At 51.5% G+C, this 24,804-nt stretch overlaps 1 protein-coding gene across 2 annotated transcripts in view; it reads left to right on the forward strand.

Moving 5' to 3' along the window:
* Positions 1 to 24,804, forward strand: part of JDP2 (Jun dimerization protein 2) — a 38,689-nt gene that overhangs the window by 8,257 nt on the left and 5,628 nt on the right. For both annotated transcript variants that reach the window (XM_057733814.1, XM_057733813.1), the window contains exons 2-3: positions 1,795 to 2,018; positions 22,540 to 22,644. In XM_057733814.1, coding sequence (XP_057589797.1) covers positions 1,818 to 2,018; positions 22,540 to 22,644 — 306 coding nt within the window. In that variant the 5' untranslated portion in view covers positions 1,795 to 1,817. The remainder of the gene's footprint in view (positions 1 to 1,794; positions 2,019 to 22,539; positions 22,645 to 24,804) is intronic.

The following is a 24,804-nucleotide window of genomic DNA, read 5'->3' on the forward strand; positions in this document are numbered from 1 at the left end:
ATATCGGCATATAGTTGATTAACAATGTTGTGATAGTCTCAGGTGCACAGCAAAAGGACTCAGCCATACACATACAGGCATCCATTCTCCCCCAGACTCCCCTCCCATCCAGGTTGCCATTGAGCAGAGTTCCCTGTACAAGCACCTTTCTTTAAAGAAAATGATGTCCAGTGGAAGTCTTTGTGGTTTGAGGGTGCAAACCACTCGTATGCTTTTCCCCTCGGAGTACAGGACCAATTGAGAAAGAAAAACACAAGATTGGATGGGGAACCAGATTTCACCTTTGACAGTGAAATGGAGCTGGAGAATGAGGCTCGTGCTCATGGCCCCAGTGGGCTCCCTTACGTGCTCCTCTCTTGAAATCTAGATGTGAGAAGCTGAATGGGGGCAGGGGGTGTGGGTCACCCTCCAGGGCCATTCTCATGGGAGGCAGAAAGCTCCAGACATTGTGGCCATGTGAGTACATTAATTGCCAGCAGAGGCGCATGGTCCGACGGACATCACATCTTCCCTGCCTTGCCATATACACCCCTCTCCGTGGGAAGAGAGAGTGAAGATAGAAGGATAGGCCAAAGCTTCTCCCCCAGGATTTCCAAGACAGACGAGGTTTTGATTTTTATAGACCTGTGCAGAGAGGTGGGAAGTAGGGGGAGAAATGATTTTCTTTATAGGACTAGAATCCAGAAGCAGTTTTGTACTAAAATGCTACTTACAAGACTGTTTAGAAGCCAAGACTGTGTACAACTGATCTCCATAGTATTCTCAGTGCCTCTTGGCTCATAGGAGGTGGTAGACAATTGGATGGATGGATGGATGGATGGATGGATGAATGGGTAGGAGCCCTGTTAAGTGACCAGAAAGTCTGGCTTTATTGGCAGACAAACTTTCTTCCCTGCCATCTGTGCCTCAAAGGGATAGTTTCTTACCCATGAGCTTCCCTCAGTGAAAAGCAGGAAAAAGTAAGAACTCCCTTGGTGTTGACCTGTCTAATTTATGTCTTTCTTTCATGCCCGAATCTGTCTTCCTTTGCAAACCTTCTGGGTCTGGTGGAGCTAGAATATGTGTTTGCTTTGAGAGTAAAGAGCCCGTGGAGGACTTTTCTCGTACTGGGCTCCGCTGGGGAAGCACATGCTAATTAATTCCATCTCCTGTGCTTCAGTCTCTTCCTCATAGATGCCAGATGCACACACTCACACACACATTCACTGTTAACTTAGATTCACTTCATCTCGTATTCAGGGTGTCTTAACAAGTGCTCAGAATGGGATGTGTGATTTGAGGGGAGGCACCATGCCAGCCCCAAAATAGCTCTCTCTTAAACAGGTGCAAAGGTGCTTGAGATGCCTCCATTCTGATCCAATCTCTTCGGAGGCAGCGTGTTGCAGTCAAAATCCAGCTCCTCCAGTTTTAACTGTGTACAGTCTGGAGCGAGTTCTCTTTCTAAGCCTCGGCTTCTTCCTGCATGTCATGGGCTCTGACCCAGCCTTATGAGATGGATGGAAGGATTACCACAGTGCCCAGCACATAGCAAATGCTGAATCAATGTGGCCTATGATTAGGTTAAGCATTGCCCAGGTGCCAGTGATAACCTTGATGTGAATTAATTGATCAAATTTCCCTCAGTAACAGAATGGACGTAAGGGCAAGAAGAGCAACTTAAGGTGGGAAGGGGGTTTAGAGGGACATTGATGAAAGGAAGGGCGGGGTCCTGGCAAGACACAGGATCGTAAGCCCCTCATGGAACCTCTCACCTGGCTGATGGTGCCTGTCCTGCTCTTCTCCTGTCCACTCCAGGCTGGACTGCCGCTCCTCCTGCTATGATGCCTGGGCAGATCCCAGACCCTTCCGTGACTGCAGGCTCTCTGCCAGGGCTCGGCCCCCTGACCGGACTCCCCAGCTCGGCTCTGACTGCAGAGGAGCTGAAATACGCCGACATCCGCAACATTGGGGCCATGATCGCCCCTTTGCACTTCCTGGAGGTGAAACTGGGCAAGAGGCCCCAACCCGTGAAGAGTGAGGTGAGCGAGCCTTGTTCCCCGAGGCAGGATCCTGGGGAGGGTAGGACAGCTGGATTAGTGTCCCAGGTCTAGCCCTAAACTCACTGTATGACCTCAGCCTTGCTGTTTCACGTGGGGTCTGAGGACCAGTAGCATCCATGTCACCCCAAGGTTGTCAGAGGTGCAGAATCTCAAGCCCCACCCGGACTGTCTGAATCAGAATCTGCATTTTAACAAGCTCCCCTGGGGAACTCACGGCCATGTTAACGTTTGAGAAACACCAGACTAGAGCAGGATGCTGAACCTGTCTCTGGCCCTTCGAGGGGCAACGGAAGAGTGATTAATAATAAAAGTATTGAATGATACCATTTGGCCATGTCTCTGGGGTGTCGGGGGCATCAGGGGAGCTAATAGAAATGTGCACCTGCTTTGAAAAGTATATAAGGGCAGGGCCAGTATTAGGCTAGCTTTAAAAATTATCATTGGTCCCATCGTTGTCTCTTGCGCTTGGCCCTAGGCTGGAGCTGAGAGCAGGAACTTGGAGGAGGGGTGGTGTGGACTCCCTTCCCAAGCTGCTGCCAGGGCTGGGCCTGGCCTCAGTCGCCCAGCACCATCTGCCTTAGCTGATGTTTGCAGAGGACTCACACGTGGACCATACCCTCCTCGGGGCCCTTGGAGCTGCAGCGCTCATGAGCCTTGCTTGTAGAAGAGTAGCTTTTCCCTGGGGACTGGTGAGAAGCAGAAGTCCCCAGCGGGGGTGAGCGTCAGTGCTGGGTCACTCCCCCAGGGCTGGCGATTTGTCCAAAGGCCTGCCCCAGGGAGGTCCCCAGCAGGGCCGTTTCTGCGGAGGCCGGACAGAGTAGCTGCCCATCTGGAGGGGAGAAGGAGCCTGTGGTGGGAGCCGGAGAGGTGGCTGGGCAGGAGGGCTGGGGGCGGGGCAGCGGAGTGTCAGGTGCTGGGCCGCTCAGCGGGGAGGGCGCGTTCACAGACAGAGGTGCTCCCGGATGGGGGCTCATCCTGTAGGATGGAGCTCATAGGGATGGACGTCCCAGAGAGGGGGACTCTTAGTGGAGAAAGGTGTCTGGGTATTGGTGGGGGGAGTTGGGGATATCATGCCACTTCTGCTCTGCCCTCCCTCTCCCCATAAGGACCATAAAAACTGCACCAAAAGGGGCTGCACCTTAAGTACCGGAAGGGCTGCTGGGGGCTCGGCCAGGGTGTGTGGGGCGGTGGCACACTGGCCTTTGGCGGGCTGGATGGGGCTCTCAGATGTGTTTGGTTTGGCCTGTGCAGTGTTTCAAAAGAAGCTTGAACCAACATTTCACGTGAAAATTCGGATTTTAATGTTTGATTACCAAATGGGAAGATCTGGCCCCCCTGTGCCCTGTTCTGGCACGGCCACAGCCACCTGGAGCAAAGGGACCTGCTTCACTTCTTTGCTCCCTCCAGTCTCCCACAGGCCCCCGCGCCTCCCTGGTACTCTCGATTTTGTTTACGCTGGCGGTTTTGCTTCTGTTGCCACCAGCTGCCTTCATTTACCTCGGACGGCATGGCCCCCACGGTAGACATTTGAGCTGGAGACACCTGGATTAGGTGCCCTGTAGATGCCTGCTAAAGACTGTTGATTACAAGATGGGAGTTGATGGAAATTACAGTCTTCTGAATTGACTTTGTCAGTCCGCGTGCTGTGGATAGCACTTCCTGGCTTAGCACTCTGCGTTCTTTATGGAGAGCCCTTGTCTTCGGTCTTTTGCTGTTTTGCCTTCCCAGGCCCAGAACGTGAAAGCATCCATTTCTGGGTCATTCCACAGTATTGAAAACCATTTAAGATCAGTAGCTGAGCAGGGGCACCGAGGTTGTGGGGTTGATGAAGAGCCGGGTGCCTTGGTCTCTGGAACCTGGCTGGTGGCGGGCGGCTGGGTTACCACCTCTTCCCTCTGCAAAAGGCATCGGAGGAGCTTTCTTTCTTTCTTTTGAAAGGGCCTTTATTTGGATTGGGTATTTTTACATTTCACAGCCTCCCCCAAATTGGTGGCATATGCCCTGTACCTAACAGTGACGTGCTGTCCTCACAGGCCCCCACAAACACGCACCATCCAGGCTGTGAAAATAACAAGCCATTTTTAGGGTGTATTTGCATGTCCTCTTCCTCGCTGTCAGGCTGCAGTGTTGCGGGGGCGACGAGGCAGATGGAGCAGCGTAGAGGCTGCTGGCATGGAGTAAGGTCAGCCCTGCCCTGGGAGCTGATCTCCAATGATCTAGGTCAGACCCAAGGTGGGTGGGGGGGTTCCTTCATTCAATGTTCTAGGTCAAAAATAAAGGAGGTTGGGAGAGAAACTTGCAGCTGGAGAACCTTATGTCCCAAAGATTTACTTACATATGGTACACTGCCTTTGGTGGATTTTCACATTGGCATTTTGGACTAGTAAAAGTTTCTTGAATAATAAGAAGATACAAGCTCACATTTATTAAGCATTTAGGATGTAGCAGGCCCTGTGCTAAGGGCTTAACACGTATGGTCTCGTTTATTCCTTACCTGATCGTGGTGACTTGGTTCTCCCCATTTTAAAGAAGAGGAATTTGGGAATTCCCTGGTAGTCCAGGGGTTAGGACTCGGTGCTTTCAGTGCTGTGGCCTGGGTTCAGTCCCTGGTCGGGGAACTAAGATCCTGTAAGCCACGTGGTGTGTCCAAAAATAATAATAATAATAATAAAATTAAAAAATTGAAAAATAAATTAAGAAAAATAGAGGAATTTGAGGTCCAGGGAGGAGGAGGTCAAGTCACTCGAGTCACACGGCTGGAAGGTGGCAGAGCTGGGCCCTGCACAGGGAAGACGCTGCTGCTGTAATAGTGCACCAGGCACAGTGCTGGGCGCTGTCTGTGAAGCATCTCATTGAACTCACAAGAGAACCCTTTTGAGGTCATTATTATTACTGTCGTTATTGTTATGCCCACATTATGGATGTGGTCAACAAGGCTAGGGAACATCCAAGGTCACACAGCTGGGAAACGAGCCCAGGCAGTCTGATTTTTCAGCCAAAGCTTTAATCTGACCATGCTGCCTCCTGTACTCTCTGCCAGCCTTCCAGGCTTCTAATCAATGCTCTATCAGGCTGGGGAGGCAGGATGAACCTGGCCTCAGAACGCTCCATCATTTTGATGACACGGCTCGATTAGCACTGAGCCTGGCAGTTCTAGAGCCATATCATCTCCCAGGCCCCCGGAGAAAGGATGAGCCAAGCCACTGTGCAGGCAGCTCTCTCCCAGCCAGCTCTTGGGCCGTCCCCCTTGTAGAGGCCAGTAGCCTCTTGGGCCATGTCCAAATACATGAAGCAGTTGTGTCCAAGAAAATCGGAGGAATTAAGTTAAAGGACAGGTTTTGTGAATGATAAAGTGCTTTGTGCTGATGTTGTTATTATTATATGGTTGACACATCATGTTAGACTATTTTGGTGCCAACTGCTTGCCTGCAGTCCATCTGTCCAGCAGATACTTGCTGAGCACCCACTGTGTCAAGCACTGGGCCAGACACTGGGAGCTGAACCGTAAGTGAAGTCGACAAAGCCCAGCTTCTCTTGGACTATGTTTTCGAGTGGGGACATCCGAAAATAAGCAAATTCATATACAATATAAAAGGTCAGGTAGTGGTCAGTATCGTGGAGGAAAAGTAAGCAGACCAAGTGGATGGAGAGGCCAGAGTGCTTGTCGTGAGGGTTGGCGAGGGGATCTGTGCATGTAATGTTGTGGCTTGTGGGATTTTTAGAGTCAATGCTTCTCTCTTGCCTCTTTGTTCTTCTTTCCTTTCCAATATTCCTTTTCAAGACAGCTTTGCTGTCTGGCTTTCTCCAGAACTTTCCTTCCTTCCTTCACTTTTTGTTCTGCAGCCCCTTAAAGCTGGACTCCTCCACCAAGCACTCTATTGTCCAAGAGATCTCAGCCCTTCCCCGGGTGGGTCATCTCCGAGTGGGCTGCTGTGGTTGCAGTGGCCACGCCCTGCCTCTGGGCCTGGAATGCATTTCCAGTGGCGGGGGAGGGAGACCAGAAGCGTGACATGCGCGCATGCGCACACACACATATATACACACACACACACATACACCCCCTCCCCCCCAAGCACTTAGTTAACAACCTGCTGGATGGGACTCCTCACCCTCTGTGCCACTGCAGTTGTCTAGAGGGGACTCAAGTTCAAGGGAGGTTAGCCTGGATGACCTTTTAAGAAAGAGATTGCAAACTGTCATTCCACGGGCAGGAGTCAGCCTACAGATGAATCTTGTTTGGCCTTCACAGTGTGGGGTTTTTTCTCTCTTTCTTTTTTTTTTTTAATTGAATGAGTTGCTATATTTAAAAGCCAGGAAATGTGGACTTTTTGGCTTCTTTAGAAAACCCAGAATATCTGGCCACTCTAGTCAGGCCCACACCCTTATGTGCAACGAGAAGCTGAAACTGAGCTGCACATGCTCACTGTGTTGGCACGTGGGCCTCAGTTTTCTGCAGTCCCCACCACGCCCTGTCGCCTTTCCCAGCCTGCTTCACAATGCCTGTGTCACCAGTCTGCTTTTGAGTTTGTGTCCTGTGTTTAGGTCCCAAGGACGGGAACTACATCTTCCATTCCTTTTTACTTCCACCAGACGGTGGACAGTGCCTGGCCTGTAAGACTGTATGTTTAAGAGTGCTTGCTGGTTTGATCATTAATTAGCTGTGTCAACTTGGCAAGTCACTTAAACTTTCCGTCCCTTGGTTTCTATATCTCCCAATTCTCACCTCCAAGCATTTGTCCATTTGTTTTTCTGTTTCTGAGCATAAGTGACTTCAGGCTGAAGGCAAGAGGACACAATGAAAATCAAACCAACCATCCCCAAACTTGGTTGATCATCCAAACCACTTTGGAAAACTTCATGTGCATCCAGATTTCCAGACCCAACCTTGGGCCCACAGGACTCAGAATCTCTAAGGGGAGGATCCAGGGAATCTTTGTATTTAGTAGGCTCAGAGAGTACTTGGCTACATTTGGGAATCTGGCTTCATCTGTTTGTACTTCTTATGCTCTTCTGATCCCTATCGGGGAGCATTCTGAGGGTGTCCCGTTGAGGACTCAGCATGTGCATTCCATTGTGGACTATCTTTCCAGCCCGTACTCCATGTGGTGACTAGATCCTTGTCCTTGTCATCTTGAGAGCAGGAGAGGAGACTTAGCTGTTTGTGGATTTCACATTGGTCATTTCCCAACTTCTCCAGGGGGCCTTAGAGAACATTTGGAAGGCTTTCCCCTTTGGAAGAAGTGGGACTTTGAATCCATGAGCTATCGAGTGGTCTTGGAAGGTGTACTCACTCTTAGAGTTTGCTTGCCGAAAAGACCAAAATGTTCATCCTTGTTTAGCCTGAGCACAAAAAGTTGCCCCAAACCAGCTGATGTGCTGGGTAAATGTTGGCGTAAGCATGCTTGTGTTTTTAGTGATTTAAAACATAAAGGCAGGCCACTGACATTTTTTAGCAAGCCTTGCATAATTGGGTTTTAATTTGTGGCTCTTTGCAATAGCATTGGCCTTCTTCCCTCTGACTCAGAAGCTTTTTCTGTCTCTTTCTTGCTTGGCAGAGAGATCCAATCTGTCCCTTCTTGGAATAGAATCTCCCAACTCATCCTTGAAATCCTGAATTTCCACTTTAGTTCTGTCACTTTGTTAGCACATTTTCCAAAGCCGTTAGCTTTTTTCCCCTTACTCATTTAATTTGAAGATGAATGAGTGAAGCTAAAGGCAGCCATGCATGTGTTTAACTTTGGCCCCTGTGGTATTGAGTCTTATTTGCTGCTATGCCCTGAGCATTCACAAGCGTTCTGAATCTCTTATTAAACATCGCAGGTTGTTCACACCCGCTATTGTCCTGGCACTGGGTCCCTTGGTGGGGGGGCGGGGGGGGCTTGGCTGGATCTGTACATTCTTAGCAGAAATCAGACACTTCTGAAAAGTTCAAGGAGTCACATGCTGCCTTCTTAGATCTCTGTCTTAAGATGGGGATAATAATAACACCTACCTTCTAGTGTCGCTGTGATAATTAAGTGAACTAATGCAGGTAAAGAAGGGCTTCACATAACGCCTGGCACTTAATAAGATACACAGCAAATGTAAGACATGATTGTGATTACTCTTCATACGTGTTGATCAGGCAAGTTAGTTTTTACAATTGATTCAAAAACTGTTCCTCGGGCTTTCATTTGCTTGAGGTATTTTGTCTCAGAGGTGGTGAGCGGCTTGAGTGTTTGGAGGTGTCCGGGTATCATGGAAGCATGGCACCGACCTGGCTTCCTAACCTGACAGGCCACTTCTAGGGCCTGAGAAGAGCTCTGGGCTTAGATTCAAGCTTCTGGGTTCAAAATCTGGCTCCGCTGCTCATTCCCAACGACCTTGAACAAGTCAATTGGTCTTTTTCAGTGCACGTTCCACATCCACAAAAGGAGGAAACTAAAACTCATGGAATTTCATCGTGAAGATGAAGCGAGGTGTTGTGTGTAAAGATAACCTTGACTTCAGTGCATTACATGTGTCATGCCTTTACTAGGGGCTGAGTCCACTTGCAGTGAATCACACTACAATTTCTGACCACACTGGCCTTTCCAATGTGTTGTACCCATGACCCGGGTTTCAGGGAAGAAAGCAGACCTTCCTGTTTCTCATTTATGTAGTTTAGATGCAGCCAGAATTTTAGTTACCACAAACTGTGAGTGAAAAGGCCCTTCAACCCTCTGGTTTCCACTAAGCTGCTGTATGTGGTCCCTTATCTTGTTTCCTGTGGTGTTAGGGCGTTGCTGGATTCCTGTGAATCCTCAGGGGGTTTTTTTTAGCAGCCCTATGAAGTGTCCTCTTCTATCAATGCTGGTCATCTTACATTGATGTCCCCAGACCCACTGGCAATATAGACTCAGAATTGGGAAACTGAGGCCCTTCATAGGTCCTCCTCTGGCTGAACAACTCTGGAGCCAGCCAAATCTCTTTCCCCTCTACTGTGCCCAAAAGACATAAGACAACTTCATTTGAGCTTGGAGCTTGGAGACCTAGGGAGACGTTGGGGCAGATTCAGGCAGGCTGCAGAGATATTTGGAGTGAGGTCAACGGGCCTCCTCTGGGTTTAGCTGCCCTGAGAGCCTGTGCACATCCTGCCCTCTGTGGGGCTCACTGACTGTGCTCTGCTGTTTGGCTGCAGGGCCCCCCTTTACTAAGCACATTGCACGTGCGTGTCCTGGGTGACAAGCTCCTCTATGGCTTGCCTCCACGCCCCTCCCCTGAACCATCACCAGTACAAAACCTTGGGTCTTTGGAAGCCATGTAGCCAAGCAGGGCTGCTAATACGAACAGTCTAGACATTTGAGCTTCAACTTCCTCCCTATCTCACAATATATACAAAAATTAGCTGAAATTGTATCAGAGACCCACTGCAAGAGCTAAAACCACAAAACTCTTGGAAGGAAAAGCCACAAATCTTTGTGACCTTGGATGAGATATGACATCAGAAACAAAAGTAACGAAAAAAATAAATTGTACATCATCAAAAATAAAAACTGTTGTGCTTCAAAGGACAAAAAGTGAAAAAATTCACAGAATGAGAATTTTTGCAAATTAAAGATCTGATGAAGGACTTGTGTCTAGAATATATAAAGAGCTACTACAACTCTACTAAAAAGACAAATAGCCCCATTTAAAAATGGGCAAAGTATCTCAATGTACATTTCACCAAAGAAGATATATGAATGGCTAATAAGCACATAAAAAGACGCTCAACATCACTAGCCATCAAAGAAATGCAAATTAAAACCACAATGACATACCACTTCACACCCACTAGGATAGCTGTAGTAAAAAAGGACAGAGAGTAACAAGTATTAGTAAGGGTGTGGAGAAATTGTAATCCTCATACACTGCTGTTGGGAATGTAAAGTGATGCAGACACTTTGGAAAACAGTCTGGAAGTTCCTCAAAAGGGCAAACATAGCGTTACCATACGAGCCAGCAGTCTCACTCCTAGGTATATGACCAAGAGAAATTAAAACTTGTGCCCACACAGAAACTTGTACAGGAATGTTTATGATATCTCAAAAGTAGAAACCACCCAAATGTCCATCAGTTGATGAATGGATAAATAAAATTTGCTGTATCCGTACAATGGAATATTATTTGGCCGTAAGAAGGAATAAAGTACACGCTACAACATGGATGAAACTTGAAACATTAAGTGAAAGAAGCCAGTCGCAAAAGACCACATAGTCTATGATTCCATTGATATGAAATGAATTCAGAATAGGCAAATCTACAGAGATAAAAAGGAGAACCGGTTCCCTGGTGCCTAGGGCTGGGGGAGATGGGAGAAGTAGGGAGTGATGGCTAAAGGATATGGAGTTTCTTTTGGGGGTGATGAAAATGCTCTAAAATTGATTGTGGTGATGGTTGCACTCAAAGCTGTTGAATTGTATACCTTAAGTGGGCAGATTGTATGTGTGAATTTTATCTCAATAAAGCTCGTGTAAAAATGGGCAAGAATAATATCTACCTCACGCAGGTACAGGGAGGATTAACAGGAATAATGCATGTAAATCACCCAGCATGTTTCGGTGCTCCAGAATTAGTAGCTATGGTGATTAAAACCCCTCTCTTAGGCCAACAGCAGTGAAAGAGCCAGAGTCTGGTTGGGGATATTTTCTCCTCTTTCTCTTTTGTTTCTAGTGGCCATCCAGAAGCGATGGGAGCACCACGGCAGGGTTTTGTGTGGATCTTGGGAGGAAATGTGGAGTAATCCTGGTTACTCATTAGCATCCCCTGGAGAGTGTTCAAAAAATACTGATGTTCAGCCCAGAGATTCTAGTTCAGTTGGTCTGGGTGGGGCCGGCAGGTGGTTCTAATCTGTAGCCCTTGGTTGAAACCCGTGGTACCTTATAAACCGGCCCAGGTCTTTGAAGGAGTGAGGACAGTTGCCTTCAGGACAGAAGGATCACATAAGCAGTGCATTTTATGGCTTGAAAACTGCTTTTGTAGAGATTATCTCCTTTGATCTGTTCAAAAACCTTGTGAGGCAGGTGTTTTTAGTACCACTAGTTGTTAGGAAACCAGGGCTCGGAGAGATTAACTTGCCAGGGTCTCATTTGTAAGGCATAATTTTATCTAATTTGTTTTTTAAAAACGCAAGATCCATACCCATGCTTGTACATATTATCAAATCTAACACCTTGGAGAGCACTGCCAAGGTGACGTCTGGTGCCAGGTTAATCTATTTTGCATAGATTTCAGAACAAAGCTCTTTCTGCTACTTCTCTTTACTGGTGAGCATCTTGAGAGTGCAAGGCAAGCTGAAAAAAGCATCATTTACATATATGTGTGTGTATGTGTATCCATATGTATACACGTGTATGCATGTGGATACGGGTACACACTGTTTGTAACTACTGATCTGTGTGTGCAAGGAAAACATAAGACAGGAATAACTTGGATCTTGAAGCTGTCAGAAAACTGCAAATGTCACCCATAACCTCTGAGTTAAAGATTTTGCATCGATCACAACACATCCTAATTTGTTTTCCTTGAATGACTATAATAAGTATATGATACAATTTGAGCCCCTTAATAATACCACCTGTATTTAGTATATCGTGGTATCCTTTGAACAAGAGACTTCTGCCGAAACCGATCTGAAATGCACTGGTTTACATTAGCGCTATTCAAAGTCGGGTGCGGAGACCAGCTGGCATTTGGGAACACGTGAGAAGCACACTCTTGAGTCTCACCCTAAACCTACTAAAGCAGACTCTCTAGAGGATAGAGCCCCCCAAATCAGTAATGTGATAAGCCCTCTAGTGGGTTCTGATGCTCTCAGAACTGAACGCCCCTTCCAGCTGTGAATGGCAATGATTCTCTCTGAGAATGGCTGCTAGGGTCTAAAGTCACATTTTTCTCCAAACCTATCTCAAACTTCCTGGAGGGACCTGCATGCCATCATCATGTGGTACCTGAATCTGTGTAAGGCAGGGTTGCTCTCTGAGTCTGCAAAAACCCTAGCATTTCCAAACCAGTTATTTCCAGGTCTTGAGATGCTCCTACTGCCAGCATTCACACCGAAAGGGACTTCCCAATTAATTAAGCTGCTGAGCTTGTCAATAGGCCAGGTCCTTTATCGGTTTAGAAGGGAGAATCAGATAAACTGTTGTGATGCCAAAGGAGTTCTGGTCTGAAAACTGGGGCAGGGGGAGCTCTCTACCCACCCGCCCCCCAATCTATCTGGATGCTGTGAAGCCCCTTCTTCCCCCCCCATATGAACTTTAACTGCATCCATTTCATTGCATGTCACGCATCCTTCCATCCTCCAGGCCAGGCATCACTGGTTGTGAGTTTCCTTAACCACTGTCATCTGAGTGGGATTTTTGTTAGTTGGCTTTCTGTTCCCTTGAAGTAGAGGTCACCGTACTGCTTAGTGATTTGTTAACTGTGCCTTGTGCCTGAAAGAAATTGGCTGAAATCTGTATTTCAGCTGCACACCCTGCATACAGATTAAACAGAACTGCGTTGGTGGAGAATAATTAAGCCAAGGACCTTGTTTTTCACCTTCATGATGAAAGACAAATGACTTCCAAGACTTTAATAGGATGATGGCACTTGAGATGTTCTTCTTCTTTGGCCAACTCGGGGCTTTCAGAACAGCCCTGTTCATAAATATTCTTTGCAACAACTGCATTTTCATTTAATTGTAGGCAGTCATTTTGCAGGAGTTTTTATCTCTGTTTTGTTTTTGTTTGTTTTTTTGTTTTGCCTCGGTGTAGTCAAGGCATATTACACTGCTTGTTGTTGCTGTTGTTAAACACCCAGTTTCAACTGTATGATTAATTCTTTTTGAGAAGAAAATGGATTTTTCCCTGCTAGATATAGTCTGCTTCTTACCAGTCTTTTGGGGGCGGGGAGAATCTTGTGGGGGCCACTATTTCTCTTCTTTTCTCATCTTTTTGAAGTGAGTGTCAATTGGACAAGAAAATTGATTGACTGCCTAGTGGGAAACCAAACCTCCCTAAACCATAAATATGAAACAGGCCTGAAATAGACATATTTCAACAAAAAGAGCCATCATTCTTCAAATAGCTCTTGTCCGCAAAAGGATTTCCCGGCAACCATTGTCCCTTTCCTCTTCAGTGTTAGGTTTCTGCCCGAGCCAAGGTGATTTTTCCTCTGTCTCCTGGCCTCCCCCTCACTTTCGCAGTAAGAGTGTTTGCTCTTTCCCCCAGCAGGGCGGTCCACAGATGGGGGCCACCCTGCCCAGCCAGCTTTTTCAGGCTTGGTTCCAAACACAATGCTGCCTTTTCTTAGCAGTGGAAGCGGGCTGTTCTCTACTGCTTTCTCAGAGAATGGCCCTTGCCTACTCTGTGCATATAAACCAGCCCCAGGCCTTGGGCGGCCTATTGTTGTATAGGTTCTCTTAACCCAGGAGAAAGTTTTTACTGAGGACCGTGGGGGGCGGGGGCGCGGGAGGGCCGAGGTCAGGAGATGCTCAGGTCCTCTGGCTGAGATGCAACAACCCGGAGAGGTCGATTTGGATGGATCTCCCATGGCTCTAATGCAATGACAAGAGTGGGGACAGGCTTTCATTTTGCAAAGGAGGTGTTCCCTGCTTCTCTCCAGAAAGCAGTGGTGTTCTGCTTGGTCTCACTGCTGTCTGACCCAGAGACCTGGGCAGACTCGCTCTCCTTCCATGAACTTGAGTCCCCAGGCCTGCACATACAGCAGGAATCCAGGATCCTTAGGTCTTCTTAGTTCCAGAACCTCAGGACAGAGCGTAGTTTACCCTGCCGCTTCTCACATCTTCCTGCAGAGGCTCAGTGCACTGAGCAATCACTTCTCCACCTGTGCGCGCCTCCAGCCAGGAGAGCCCAGTGCATCGTTTTGGCAGGTGGAGCCATTGCCTCTGCCAGCTCTTGTTCAGAGCCTTCACCTGGTGGTTGGCTAGGCTGGAACTTTGAGTGAACACAGCGTCCAGATGTGTGGGTTTGTTCATAGGTGAATGTGTTAGATTATAGCCTGGCATTGGGAGCAGTTGGAAAGGGCACTGGACTGGGAGTCAGGAGTCCTGGGTTCTTGACCGGGTCACCAGCTCTGTGAATCAGGCCTCCCTTAAGCAAACATTTATTGAGTGCTACTGATGGCCGTAAACTCTACAAGGTGCTGGGCACACAGAAAGTCAACAAAACACGGACTTTGCCCTCATGGAACTCCCATTTTAGTGGAAGCCAGAACACAGCACAGTAGAGGCCAGGATAAACTCAAAGTTCTATGAGAATCCAGAGCAGAGAGATACCTCCTCAGCTTGGAGGGGATGAGAATCAAGGAGGACTTCCTGTAGGAAGTGATACTTGAGCTGAATGTACAGCATGAGAGTAAACCAAGGGGACAGCAGAGACAAAAGCAAGAGGCCAGGGAAGTGTGAGGTAAAACAGAGGCTCAATGTTGCAGGAACATGGCATGTAGGGTAGGGATAGATGTGAGATGAGACCAGGGCAGATGGGGCCAAGTCCCAGGGAGCTTTGCTGGGTACGTTAGGAGCTTGGGCTCTATCCTGAGGATAATGAGGAGCCCCCCTGAAGGCCAATAACTAGATTAGATTTGCATTTTAGAAAGTTCCCTCCAGTGGCTGGGATGGAGGATGGTTGTACAGGGTCAGGAGGCCTCCTAGGAGGTGGTACAGGAGAGGCAGAGATGGAGAGACGGAAACAGAGACAGAGATGAGAAGAGAGAGAGCCTGGACAGAGGCAGGGGGGATGGAAGTGGAGAGGAAATCTGAGGAAGATTTAGGATGTAGAATTGGATGGCCTGTCTGGTCAAAATTGGAGATGAGGGGAGGGGCAGATGGGGGGTGAAGGCTGAGTTTCCACCTGCAGTGAGCGGATGAGCAGTGGTAATAGCTGGGGTGGAGCACAGCGATGCAGCCCCCGATGGAGGGTAAAGACTCTGAGGGGCTGAGGGACACCCGGATGGAATGTGCAGCTGGCAGTGGATGTTTTGGTCTGAAAACAAAGGTTTGGTTGGCATTCAAGAAGACGTGGTGGCTGAAACCACACGAGTAGATGGAAACGATGATTCAGAGGTGGTGTGTATACAGGGTCCTGGGCAAGAGACAGGAAAGGAGAGAGAAGTAGGAGGCCACGCAAGGTCAGTGTTGAGCACCCAGGGCAGAGAGAACTCCAGAAAGAGAGTGCGATGCACAGTCGGCTGGAGCCAGGAGGCCCAGGGACTGACCCGCAGTGTCCTTTGGACTTGTCTGCGAGGACCCAGGCCCTGTCCTCTGGCGTGAGCCTTGGAGCAAGCGTTCCCTCCCCTGGGCCTCAATTTCCTCAACTGTAAATCTCGGGGTTGGCCTTGGTGTTGCCAAGAGAGCCCTCTCTGGCTCTCAGCGTCTGTGAAGTGACTATTTCCTAACCTTCTTTAAAGCGGGGAGATGTCCTTCCCACATGGCCCTCCCTTCCCCCTCAGTAAAACCAACGCTGCCCCTGAGGGTCGGATGAATGAAACCCCAGGGAGTCAGAGCTGGACGGGGTTTGGGGCGCTCTTGGTCCGGCCCAGTGTTGGAAGGCCCGTGTGATGTTTAGGAACGGAATCCGTCTTTCCCCAGCTTGGCGGCCTTGGGCAGACACTTCACTTTGCTTCCTCACCTGTAAAATGAGGCCCCGAGCACCCACCCTGCAGAAATGTTTGACAGTTAGGGGAAGTGGGAGCCATCGTGTTTATTAAGGATGAGCCACAGGACGGGAGATGGGCTGATTGGCCCAAGGTCACAGAGAAGGGCAGTGCGGTGACTGGACCCGGGTGTCTGGTGACCAACCCCGCCAGGGTCTGTCTCTTGCCAGGGATCATAAATTAGCAGCCCACGGCTGGGGCAGCCCACAGATGTGTTTTGTTTGGCACACGCAGTGTTCTTTACAAAACGGAATTCGTTGCCAACATTAAAAATGAGGAGATTTTACCTACAAACTCACATTTTCAGCTAGACTCGAAAACTTGGAAGATTTGGCCACGCTGAGCCCACACTGCCCCGGCGTGAGTGGGGGGTGACCCCTCTGGGGGCTACAGCCCCATCCAGCCCTCCTCCCTCACTAACCTTTACTTGCTTGGTCCCTGGGGGTGACTTGAGTTTGCAACGCCAGCCCTTTGACTAACCATTTGTCTTGAATTTTCTTACAGCCCGGCCCACTGTTCACTAAAACTGTCCAATATTTCATAGCTGAGGTCCAGACCTTGGCCGTTAGGAGGGAGAGGGCTTGGCTGGAGAAGATGGGAGAGAGAGGAGGGCAGAGTCTCCAGCAGCTCAGCCCCAGGGGAGATGCTGGCGGGAGGGCCTGGGCCCTGTGGGCTGCAGGGGGTCAACAAGCGTGTTGGACGAGGGCCCCTGGGATTTCCTCAATCCCCCCTGCGGGGGTGGGAGGAGGCAGAGGGGACGGTGGGCCCAGCCTGGCTGGCCTGGCCGAGGTCTTGCCCCGGGACTGCCCTACTTTGTTGATGCTTAAAGGGTAGGGGGTTGGGGACGGGGGGGGGGCGGGGGGGGGTAGGGAGGGACCGCAGCCCCTGGCTCAGAGCAGCCGTGTTTATGTGGGAGAATGTCTGGTATGTTTGGTATCTGGGTGTTTACTTCCCAGGGTGCTTGTGGGTCCCTGGTGTTGAAATGTGGCTCCTGCATGCAGGGGGGAGGGCCCCCAGTGGGCCTGGCCGGGGCTAGGTTTGGGGGCAGCAGGGCGGTCACTCCAGGTCTGCCCAGTGACAGCTCGCGTGCCCTGAAGCACCCCCACCCTGCACCTGCCCCCCAGGTCTCCTTTCATGGCAGATTCTGCCTGTGCGGGAGGCTGGGTGGGCCCTGGACAGCAGTACTGGCCTCACCTGGGAAGACAGGCGGGGCAGCTGGCATTTTCAGAGCCCTTCCTGTGTCCCTGGCTCTGGGCTGGGACTTAGTCCTCATGACAACCCTGTGCAGCAGGGCTCAGTGCCTTCCTTGTACAAGTGAGGGACGGAGGCTCAGAGAGGCTGAGTGACTTGCCCAGGAGCACACAGCAGAACTGCCAGGGGGACCCAGGCCTCTTGGACCCCAAAGTCCATGCTGACAGCCCTGATACACTGCATCTCCGGTAAGTCTGCTTCTCGCTGCCCGTGAGACAGTTCTTAGTCTGCGATAAGCCTTTCAGACCTCCACTACTCTGCTTGGTGCTGGGTGGGTCATCTGTTTTTTCCCCCGTCTCTAGTTCTGTTTGTCACCTGCTTCATTGCTCTTTTCTCTATTGCTTTGTCCATGTGAGAGTTTCTGTGTTTGCAGTGCCTGGGGTTAAAAAGTGTCACTGCTCTTTCTCATCCTGTCTCTTTGTGGGTCTGCAAGATACATATTTGGAAATGCTTATGAAATGTCAGAATTTAAAAATCACATCTGGGTGACTGTTGCCACCGTGTGACAGCCACGTGGCTGGCAGACGGGGCCTGAGAAACATGACCGGGGGAGGGGGAGGGCCCCCTCCTGCTTTCATGCTACACATTTAGTGTTCATTGTGCAACAAATATTTTTTATTTAAAAACACCCAGGTAGGGAAAAACAAAACGGTCATCGTCCTCAGAGTCAGATGCATCTGCTGCTGCTTTATAGTCCCATCACCAGGGTGGAGCTGAACGGGTGGGGGATTTGTTACCCAGAACACCCGCCCTTCCAAGAGCAGAAGACGCTCAGGCCCTGGGGCTAAAAGGCCTGGATTCCAAGCTGTCACTGACCTTCTGGCCAGCCTTGACATCTTTCGTTTCCTCATCTGTGAAAGTGAGGAAGATAATAGGCCTGTCCTTGTTGGTTCACTGAGACCATTTAACCCTCTGGGACCCCTAATCCCTGGGATTTTCTACCTGCTGACGTGACCCACCTCTGTTTGCTCAAGGGTTCTTTTGTATCCAGGCTCTGCCACTTTTCCAGCTGTTCTAGAAGCATTTGGCCTGGGTAGGCCTTCTCCCTTGGATTACTGGGGACCACCGACATCACCCGGCATCCCCTGTCTTCACAAAGAAGGGAGCCTGGTGTTCCAGGCATCTTTCAGTGGCAAGAGGCAGAAACCTTTTCTAATTCCCTTCAGGCCAAAGGAGGAATTTCCAGGGAAGGTTCAGGTGTATCCATCATGGACCCCAAGGAGACGAAGCATAGTCAGGCTTCTCCAGGGGTGCAGTCAGGAGGACCAAGAGAGTTCCTGTCTGTCCACCCTCTGTCCCTTTGTCTGTCTGTACCATCAGCCTGTCGCCTGTGTTTCTCTCTCTGTGGCTCTGCCTGGTTCCCTCTGTCTCTCTCCACCCACCTTTGTCTCTCTGTGTTCCTCCGTCTTTCCTCTCTGTCTCTGTCTCTACCTTTCCCTGACTGGGGCTCCCTCTGTCTCTCAGGGTCTGAACAGGGTGACACAAGCCAGATGCCCAGGGCCTGACATTTCAGGAGGCACCCACCCTCGGGTGCTGACCCTGCCCAGGCACAAGCCCCATGGTGAGTGCCTCCTTAAATGTGTGCCCTGGGCACCCTGCTTGCATCACCCTGTCCAGGCCCTGCTTCGCTCTCTGTCTCCCGTTTCCTCTCTTTGTCCGACTCCCCCCATAGCTGAGTGTCTGTTTCTCTCTTGCCACGTGGTTTCTGCTCATCGACACACATCAGCAGCCTGATCTTTCTGCTTCTCTGGGTTGAAATTGGTCGTCCGGGCTGTTTGCCCCCGAGTCCAGCAGTTTAGTTTCAAATGTCCAGGCGGTGAATACAGCCCAGCTTGGGTCAGCCACTGACACCTCTTCCAGTCAGCTGGGCCGGGGGCTGGGGTCCCCCTGGCCCTCAGCAGGGGCTTGGGAACAGGCTCTCTGAGGAGGGACTGCTCAACAGGAAGCCCCCCTTGGCCGTGGATCCCCAGATCTGTCCCTCCAATGTGAGGGGTGGTGCAGGGGCCCCCCTCACTGCCAGAACACAGACAGCTTTGTCCTCAGGCCAAAGGGGAGAACCAGAGCCAGAACCCCGTTTGAGAAGAGGGAATGATGTGCTCTCTCCACCCACCTGCCCCCACCTCATGGTTTTTAAATGTCTTGAGCCTCAAGCTGCCTCCTCTTCAAACGTGCTGGATCTTCCAGCTGTCTCTGCAGAAAAAGTCGTCACCTCCCATTTGGGTTCCGGTTTTAGATGTCTGAGCTGTGTGCGGTGAAAACACGGTGCTGTCTCTCACCCACGCGGGACCAAATGCTTTAGAGCGTCTGGGGGGCGTCAAGGAGAAGGCAGCAGCCTCAACTCTGGGGATGAAAGAAGGCCTGGGGGAGGGCTGGGCCAGTCTCTAAACAGCTAAAGTCAGAGGGTGCAGACCGTGCAGGCCCAGCTAAAGGCGCCGGAGTGAGCCCATGGGGATTGAGAAGGCCAAGGGCACTGCCCAACCCCGTCTTATTTCAGCAGGACCTCAGCATCTGTTTTCTATGTGCCCTCTGGGAGGCTCTTAAATAGCAGCAGGAGGACTGGGGGGAGATGCAGCACAGTTTCAAAGGGGAAAGTGTGGTGATGGAGCTTTGGGGCCATTTCTTGCTTTATTGGGAAATATTAACCAAGGCATGGGTACAGGGAAGGCCCAGGGATGGACTTGGAAGCTGGTGGTGTGTGGTGCCAGGGGCTTTAGGCGTAAGTGCGCAGACTGGATCCTTTCAGGGCCTGCTTGGGATGTGTGTACCCATAGCCATTGGTGGCCTGCACCCTGAATCTTTTTTTTTTTTTTTTTGGTTGCATTGGGTCTTCGTTGTTGCACATGGGCTTCCTCTGGTTGTGGTGAGCCAGGGCTACTCTTCGCTGTGGTGCGTGGGCTTCTCAGTGCAGTGGCTTGTCTTGTTGTGGAGCACAGGCTCTAGGCACGTGGGCTTTAGTAGTTGCAGCACGTGGGCTCAGTATTTATGGCGTGCAGGCTCAGTAGTCGCTGCACCCTGAATCTTGACTCCATCTTTTGCCAATGTGCTTCTAGGGAAGGTAGCACCCAATCCCCAAGCTTTGCTGGCCTCCTGCAGACAGAAGAGGCCATCCCTGGCAGAAAAGTTTCCTTATAGGCATTGAAGAAAAAGTTATGCAGATGCAAATGTAGGCAATAAATCACTTATGTAATTCTAGAATCCAAGCCTGTGGCATCTTTCTCTTGAATCTTTTATTCCATTCATTCATTTGACTAACATTTGCTGCGCCCCTACTCAGTGCCATGTTCTGTACTAGGTGCTGGGAATACCCAGGTCCCCCACCCTTCAGACTAGCAGGGAAGGCAGCTACGTACATAAGCAGAGAATTATGGTGGGGTGTGATAGAGACTCTTAACAGCAGGGAACTCAAGAGTGCTGTAGCAGCACAGAAAAAGCAGTTAATTCTGTCTGGGGAGTCCAAGGAGCCTTCCTGGAGTAGGTGGCATTTGCTCTTGAGGGTTGTAAGAGTTTACAAATAAGAAAGGAAGGTCATCTCAGGAGGACCTGGGCTGGCTTGGAGAAGGGTGAGATGTTTGGAGTCGAGGGTGATGGCAGGAGAGAATTGATGTAGCTGCAGAGGGCGAGTGGAGCAGCCCCTTATCTGAGTGTCACCCTGGCCTGCTTGATCTATTAAACTTCCAGTGCTGAGCCTCTGTGCATCTACTGCTAGTGCAGCTTCTGTTGGCTTCCAACTTTATGGAGGATGAGGCCCTGCACATGGGTGGGGAGCTGGGTCTTGGAGGACAGAGGTTGTATCTCCTAGGAAACGGTGGCTGTGCCAGAATCCTGGGGTTGCTCTGGGGGAGGGGCTCGAGGCCCTGCGAGCCTGGCAGGGCCCAGGTTGCACACATCACCTTGGCAGTTTGTGGGCAAACCCTCTCGGCCGAGGGGAGATTGCACTGCCAGCCACTTCCTCCAATTCCTTCCCTCTGCCTGTCGTCACGGTTACCTCGGCCTTATTGGGGGTGAGGTAGAGGTTGGGCAGGATCAACTTTGCCCGGGTTTCTATTTCCCCAGATGCGGGTCAGCCAGAGGAGCTGTCACTTCTGGTTCTGTTTCAAAGGAGGCCAAGGGGCTGGGAGGTGCTTGGGTGCGGCCATGTTGACAAGGCGCCTCTCCAGCCAGCCTCCCAGGCAGGGTGGGAGTGGGTCAGGGAGAAGCTCCAAGGTGCTGGAGAAGGAGGAGGGGCTGCCCTGCCAGGGCCTGTGCTGAGGGCCGTGGGTACTGGTCTCCCGCCCAAGCCTTCCGTCCTGAGCTCCCAGAGCATGCCGGGAGCGCAGGCAGCGAGGCTGTTTATTTTCCTGGCCAGAAGCCCTTTCGGCGGAGACCTTGTTCCAGGCCTCAGGCTGCCAGAAGCACCCCCACTGGCTCCAGAAGTGAGAGAGTTGGCAAGCCCAGGGCAACCCAGCGACTTCTCCAGTGGCCTCAGACTCTAGGCTGTCCCCAGCCCGGCTGGTCCTGTGTATCCTGCAGATTCTCCTGGTGGTTAATGGACAGCGAGAGGCATCATGTCAACGTGATCTTGATGGGCTGGGGCTGTGGTCAAGAGCAGGAAGGTTGAAGTCAGAGAAATCTGAGTTGGAAGCCTGACTCCAGTGTTTCCTCTCTGTAGGGCCTTGGGCAGACTGAGCGGTTGAGCCTCAGTCTCACCATCTGTGAGATGGGGCCGTCATAGCACCTTCCTCAGCAGACTTTGTGAGGATTACATGAGCTGTGTTTAAAACATTTAGCAAAGTAGGCAACAAATGGCAGCTCTCGTTATTATTAATGACACAATAATAACTGCAGCTCTGAAAGTCTGTGTTGGTGGGCTGTGAGCCTCCTCCTTTCCATTCAACGGGCCCCGTTTCACACATGGTGAATTTCCTAGTGTGTCTGGGGGAGAAGCAAGCCGGGAGGCTCCGAAGTCCCCTCTGCCTATTTTCTGAGCAGGACACTTTAGGGAGCCCCTGGGATCCTGGGATGCAGGTGGGTGTCCTGGGGGGAAGAACGTGCAGAGGCAGAAAGAAGTATGAACCCAGGTGAGGGGACTGGGGAGATTGTTCCATCACCAGGAGATAGATCTGAGGGTTTGGAAGGACTGAGAGGGAGGACGGAATACCTCAGGGGGCTGACAGTGGGTGGGGCAGAAGGTAAAATCAACACTCGTGCCCAAGGTGTTTTGAAAGGAAGTGCCTGGGAGCTGCTGGCCTGGAAAATAGCGCCCAGAAGGCTTGGGCTGGGCAAGAGAACAGACCGCCACCGCCCAATGGGTGTCACCTCTGCGTGAGGAGATCGTCAGGCTCCGGGCCTCCTGAACTCTGGCAGAACCCAGAAGGGCAGGGCCTTCTGGGGCACTGACTCCTCCCAGGGATGCCCACCTGCTGCAAGAGCATCCTCAGGCCGGCTGGGAGAGAAATGTTGCCGTCCCACCCACCGAGAGGCCAGCGGGCTGGCAGGGCGGCTCACTCACGGCGGGATGTGGGTTAGGTTGTCCGTCCGTCTGTCTGAGTGTCAGGAGGGAATCTGTGCTCCAGGCTCGCCTCAATGTCTCATCCGTGGCTCTTTGCCCTCACAGCTAGACGAGGAAGAGGAGCGAAGGAAAAGGCGTCGGGAGAAGAACAAAGTCGCGGCGGCCCGGTGCCGGAACAAGAAGAAGGAGCGGACGGAATTTCTGCAGCGGGTGAGCGGGGCAGCGGCCAGGGTGGGGCGCCCACCTTGTCCTTTAGTGGCTTGTGTGCTTGTGGATCAGGAGACGCCATCAAACGCCTGCAGAGTCAATGTGGGGCCTGCCCAACCGGCCTTGACCCCTCTGCCATCGCTGCCTCCTATCCAATGCCCCCTCCCTGAACCAAGATGACCAGAGGCAGCCCGCAGCCGTTCCTGCCCACCCAGATCCCTGGAAGGCCAGAGGAGGTAGGAGGAGCCACGTTCCTCGTTCCTTGCCTCTAACTGAGGTTAGACCCTCAGTGCTGCAGGTCCCAGACGGCCCAGGACTGGCACTCCCCCTGCTGGTGTGCTGAGGGCTACCAGCATTTTCCGGCACGGGTGCAAATGAAGCAGGTGAGAGCTCCCTGCACGTGGACAGTGGACACAGCAGCGGGGCAGAGACAAGCTCCTCCCCCACGTGCAGGAGGCTCTTCCGGCCCTACCTCCCGTCCGCCCGGCCTCAGCCTCACTGACGCTGACTCCCAGCTCTTGGCTGCTGCCTCCGGGACCAGAGGGCAGCTCTGCACGCCCGGGCCAGGGGAGGGCTGACGTGCCTCGTGGCCCTCGGCGCACGTCCCTGCCCTTTCATGTGGAATGTGCCAAACAGGCGTTTGTTCTTTCTCCCGCCCCTTCGGCCTTCCCTGCTCCTCAAAAACAGGAGACGGCTACGAAGGAACGTGAACAGAAAGCTAATTCGTCCGAGCCAGTGGTCCCCAGCCTCCCACCCCTGATCCCTGTTGATTTCTACAGAACAAGAGTACCTGTCAGACTCCCTTCTGCAGCGAGTAACAGTTAACACTGGTTGCTAACCTTTGTAAAATGGGGCCCTGTGCAAAGTGCAGTGTGCATATTATCTCATTTTATTGGCACAGGAACTGTATGAGGTAGGGGCTGCATCATGCTCCGTCTGCAGGTGGGGACACTAAGGGAGGCACGGGGAGCTGAGTAATGTGCCCGGGTCCCTCAGCAACCAAGCGGTAGAACCGAGATTTGGCCTGAGGCTAACTTCAAAGCATCTGTCCCCAGCACTCTGCTCTGCTGGCTCTCATTCATTCATTCGCGGGTTCGTTCATTCCTTCCTTCATTCTTTTGCGCGTGTGTTGATTTGTGGACAAGCAGTTTTAAGCATGTGCTGAGTCCCCAGCCCTGTGCTAGGTGCGCTGGGGACGCACAAGAAGGACCAGTCCTGGTCCCTCCTGTGGGCGCTCGAGAAACAAAGCTGGGCTGGCCTGGGTTTTGTCTGATACTGGGGACTTTGGGGTCTCTTCTCATGCTTGCAGCAAGCAGAGAGCAAATCTCAGGTCACGGTGTCAGCACCGTGGATCTGTGTGTACACCTCCGGCCGTGAGCATCTACAGCAGGGGGAATGGTCGACACAGGTGAGAGAGCTAGATTCCTGGAGCTGGGAGCCCCTTGGAAGACATGGTGGACCAACACCAGGAGGGCAGTTTGCAAGAAACTTTTAAGACATGGGTCTCACATAGGCCTTTAAGACAAATGGAGTGTCACACACCTCATTTCCAGCCCAGAGTGCCTGCGGAGCTGGGCGAGGCACAGTGGGGAACAGAGGAGTCTCACATCCCATCCCCACCTTCAAGGGCCTGTCAGCCAGCCAGCTGACAGGCCAGGTGTGCCGAGTGAATGCACACCAGTAGCACAGCAGTGCAGCCAACGGTCAGCGCCGTGTGCGTGGGGCTCGCTGCTCCGCACATTCCAGTAACGCTGCTGAGCACCTGCTGTGTGCCAGGCATTTCCCGTACCTCGCTTAATCTTATAACATTCCACTGAGCTAGACGCTGACCATCCCCATTTTAGACACAGACCTGCAGCACAGAGAGGTTAGGTTCCTTGCCCAAGGTCACAGTGCTAGCCTGCGGTGCAGCCGGGATTCATCCAGCCGTTCGCTGACCCCTTGGTCCATCCTGAGTGCTGAGTGAGCGCCCGCCGCACAGTGGACCCACGGGCCGAGGCTGCAGTGGGGCGGCAGGCGGAAACAGGGATGGGGTGTCGGCTGAGCAGCAGGGTGGGCAAGCGCAGCGGGCCGTGCGTGCAGACGGAGGGGCCCTGTCTGAGTCCAGGCTGTGGAAAGACTGCTGATGGAGACATAAAACAGGAGCAGGAGCCAATGCCAGGA

The sequence above is a fragment of the Hippopotamus amphibius genome, chromosome 4 (assembly GCF_030028045.1).
Source record: "Hippopotamus amphibius kiboko isolate mHipAmp2 chromosome 4, mHipAmp2.hap2, whole genome shotgun sequence".
Lineage (NCBI taxonomy): Eukaryota > Metazoa > Chordata > Mammalia > Artiodactyla > Hippopotamidae > Hippopotamus > Hippopotamus amphibius.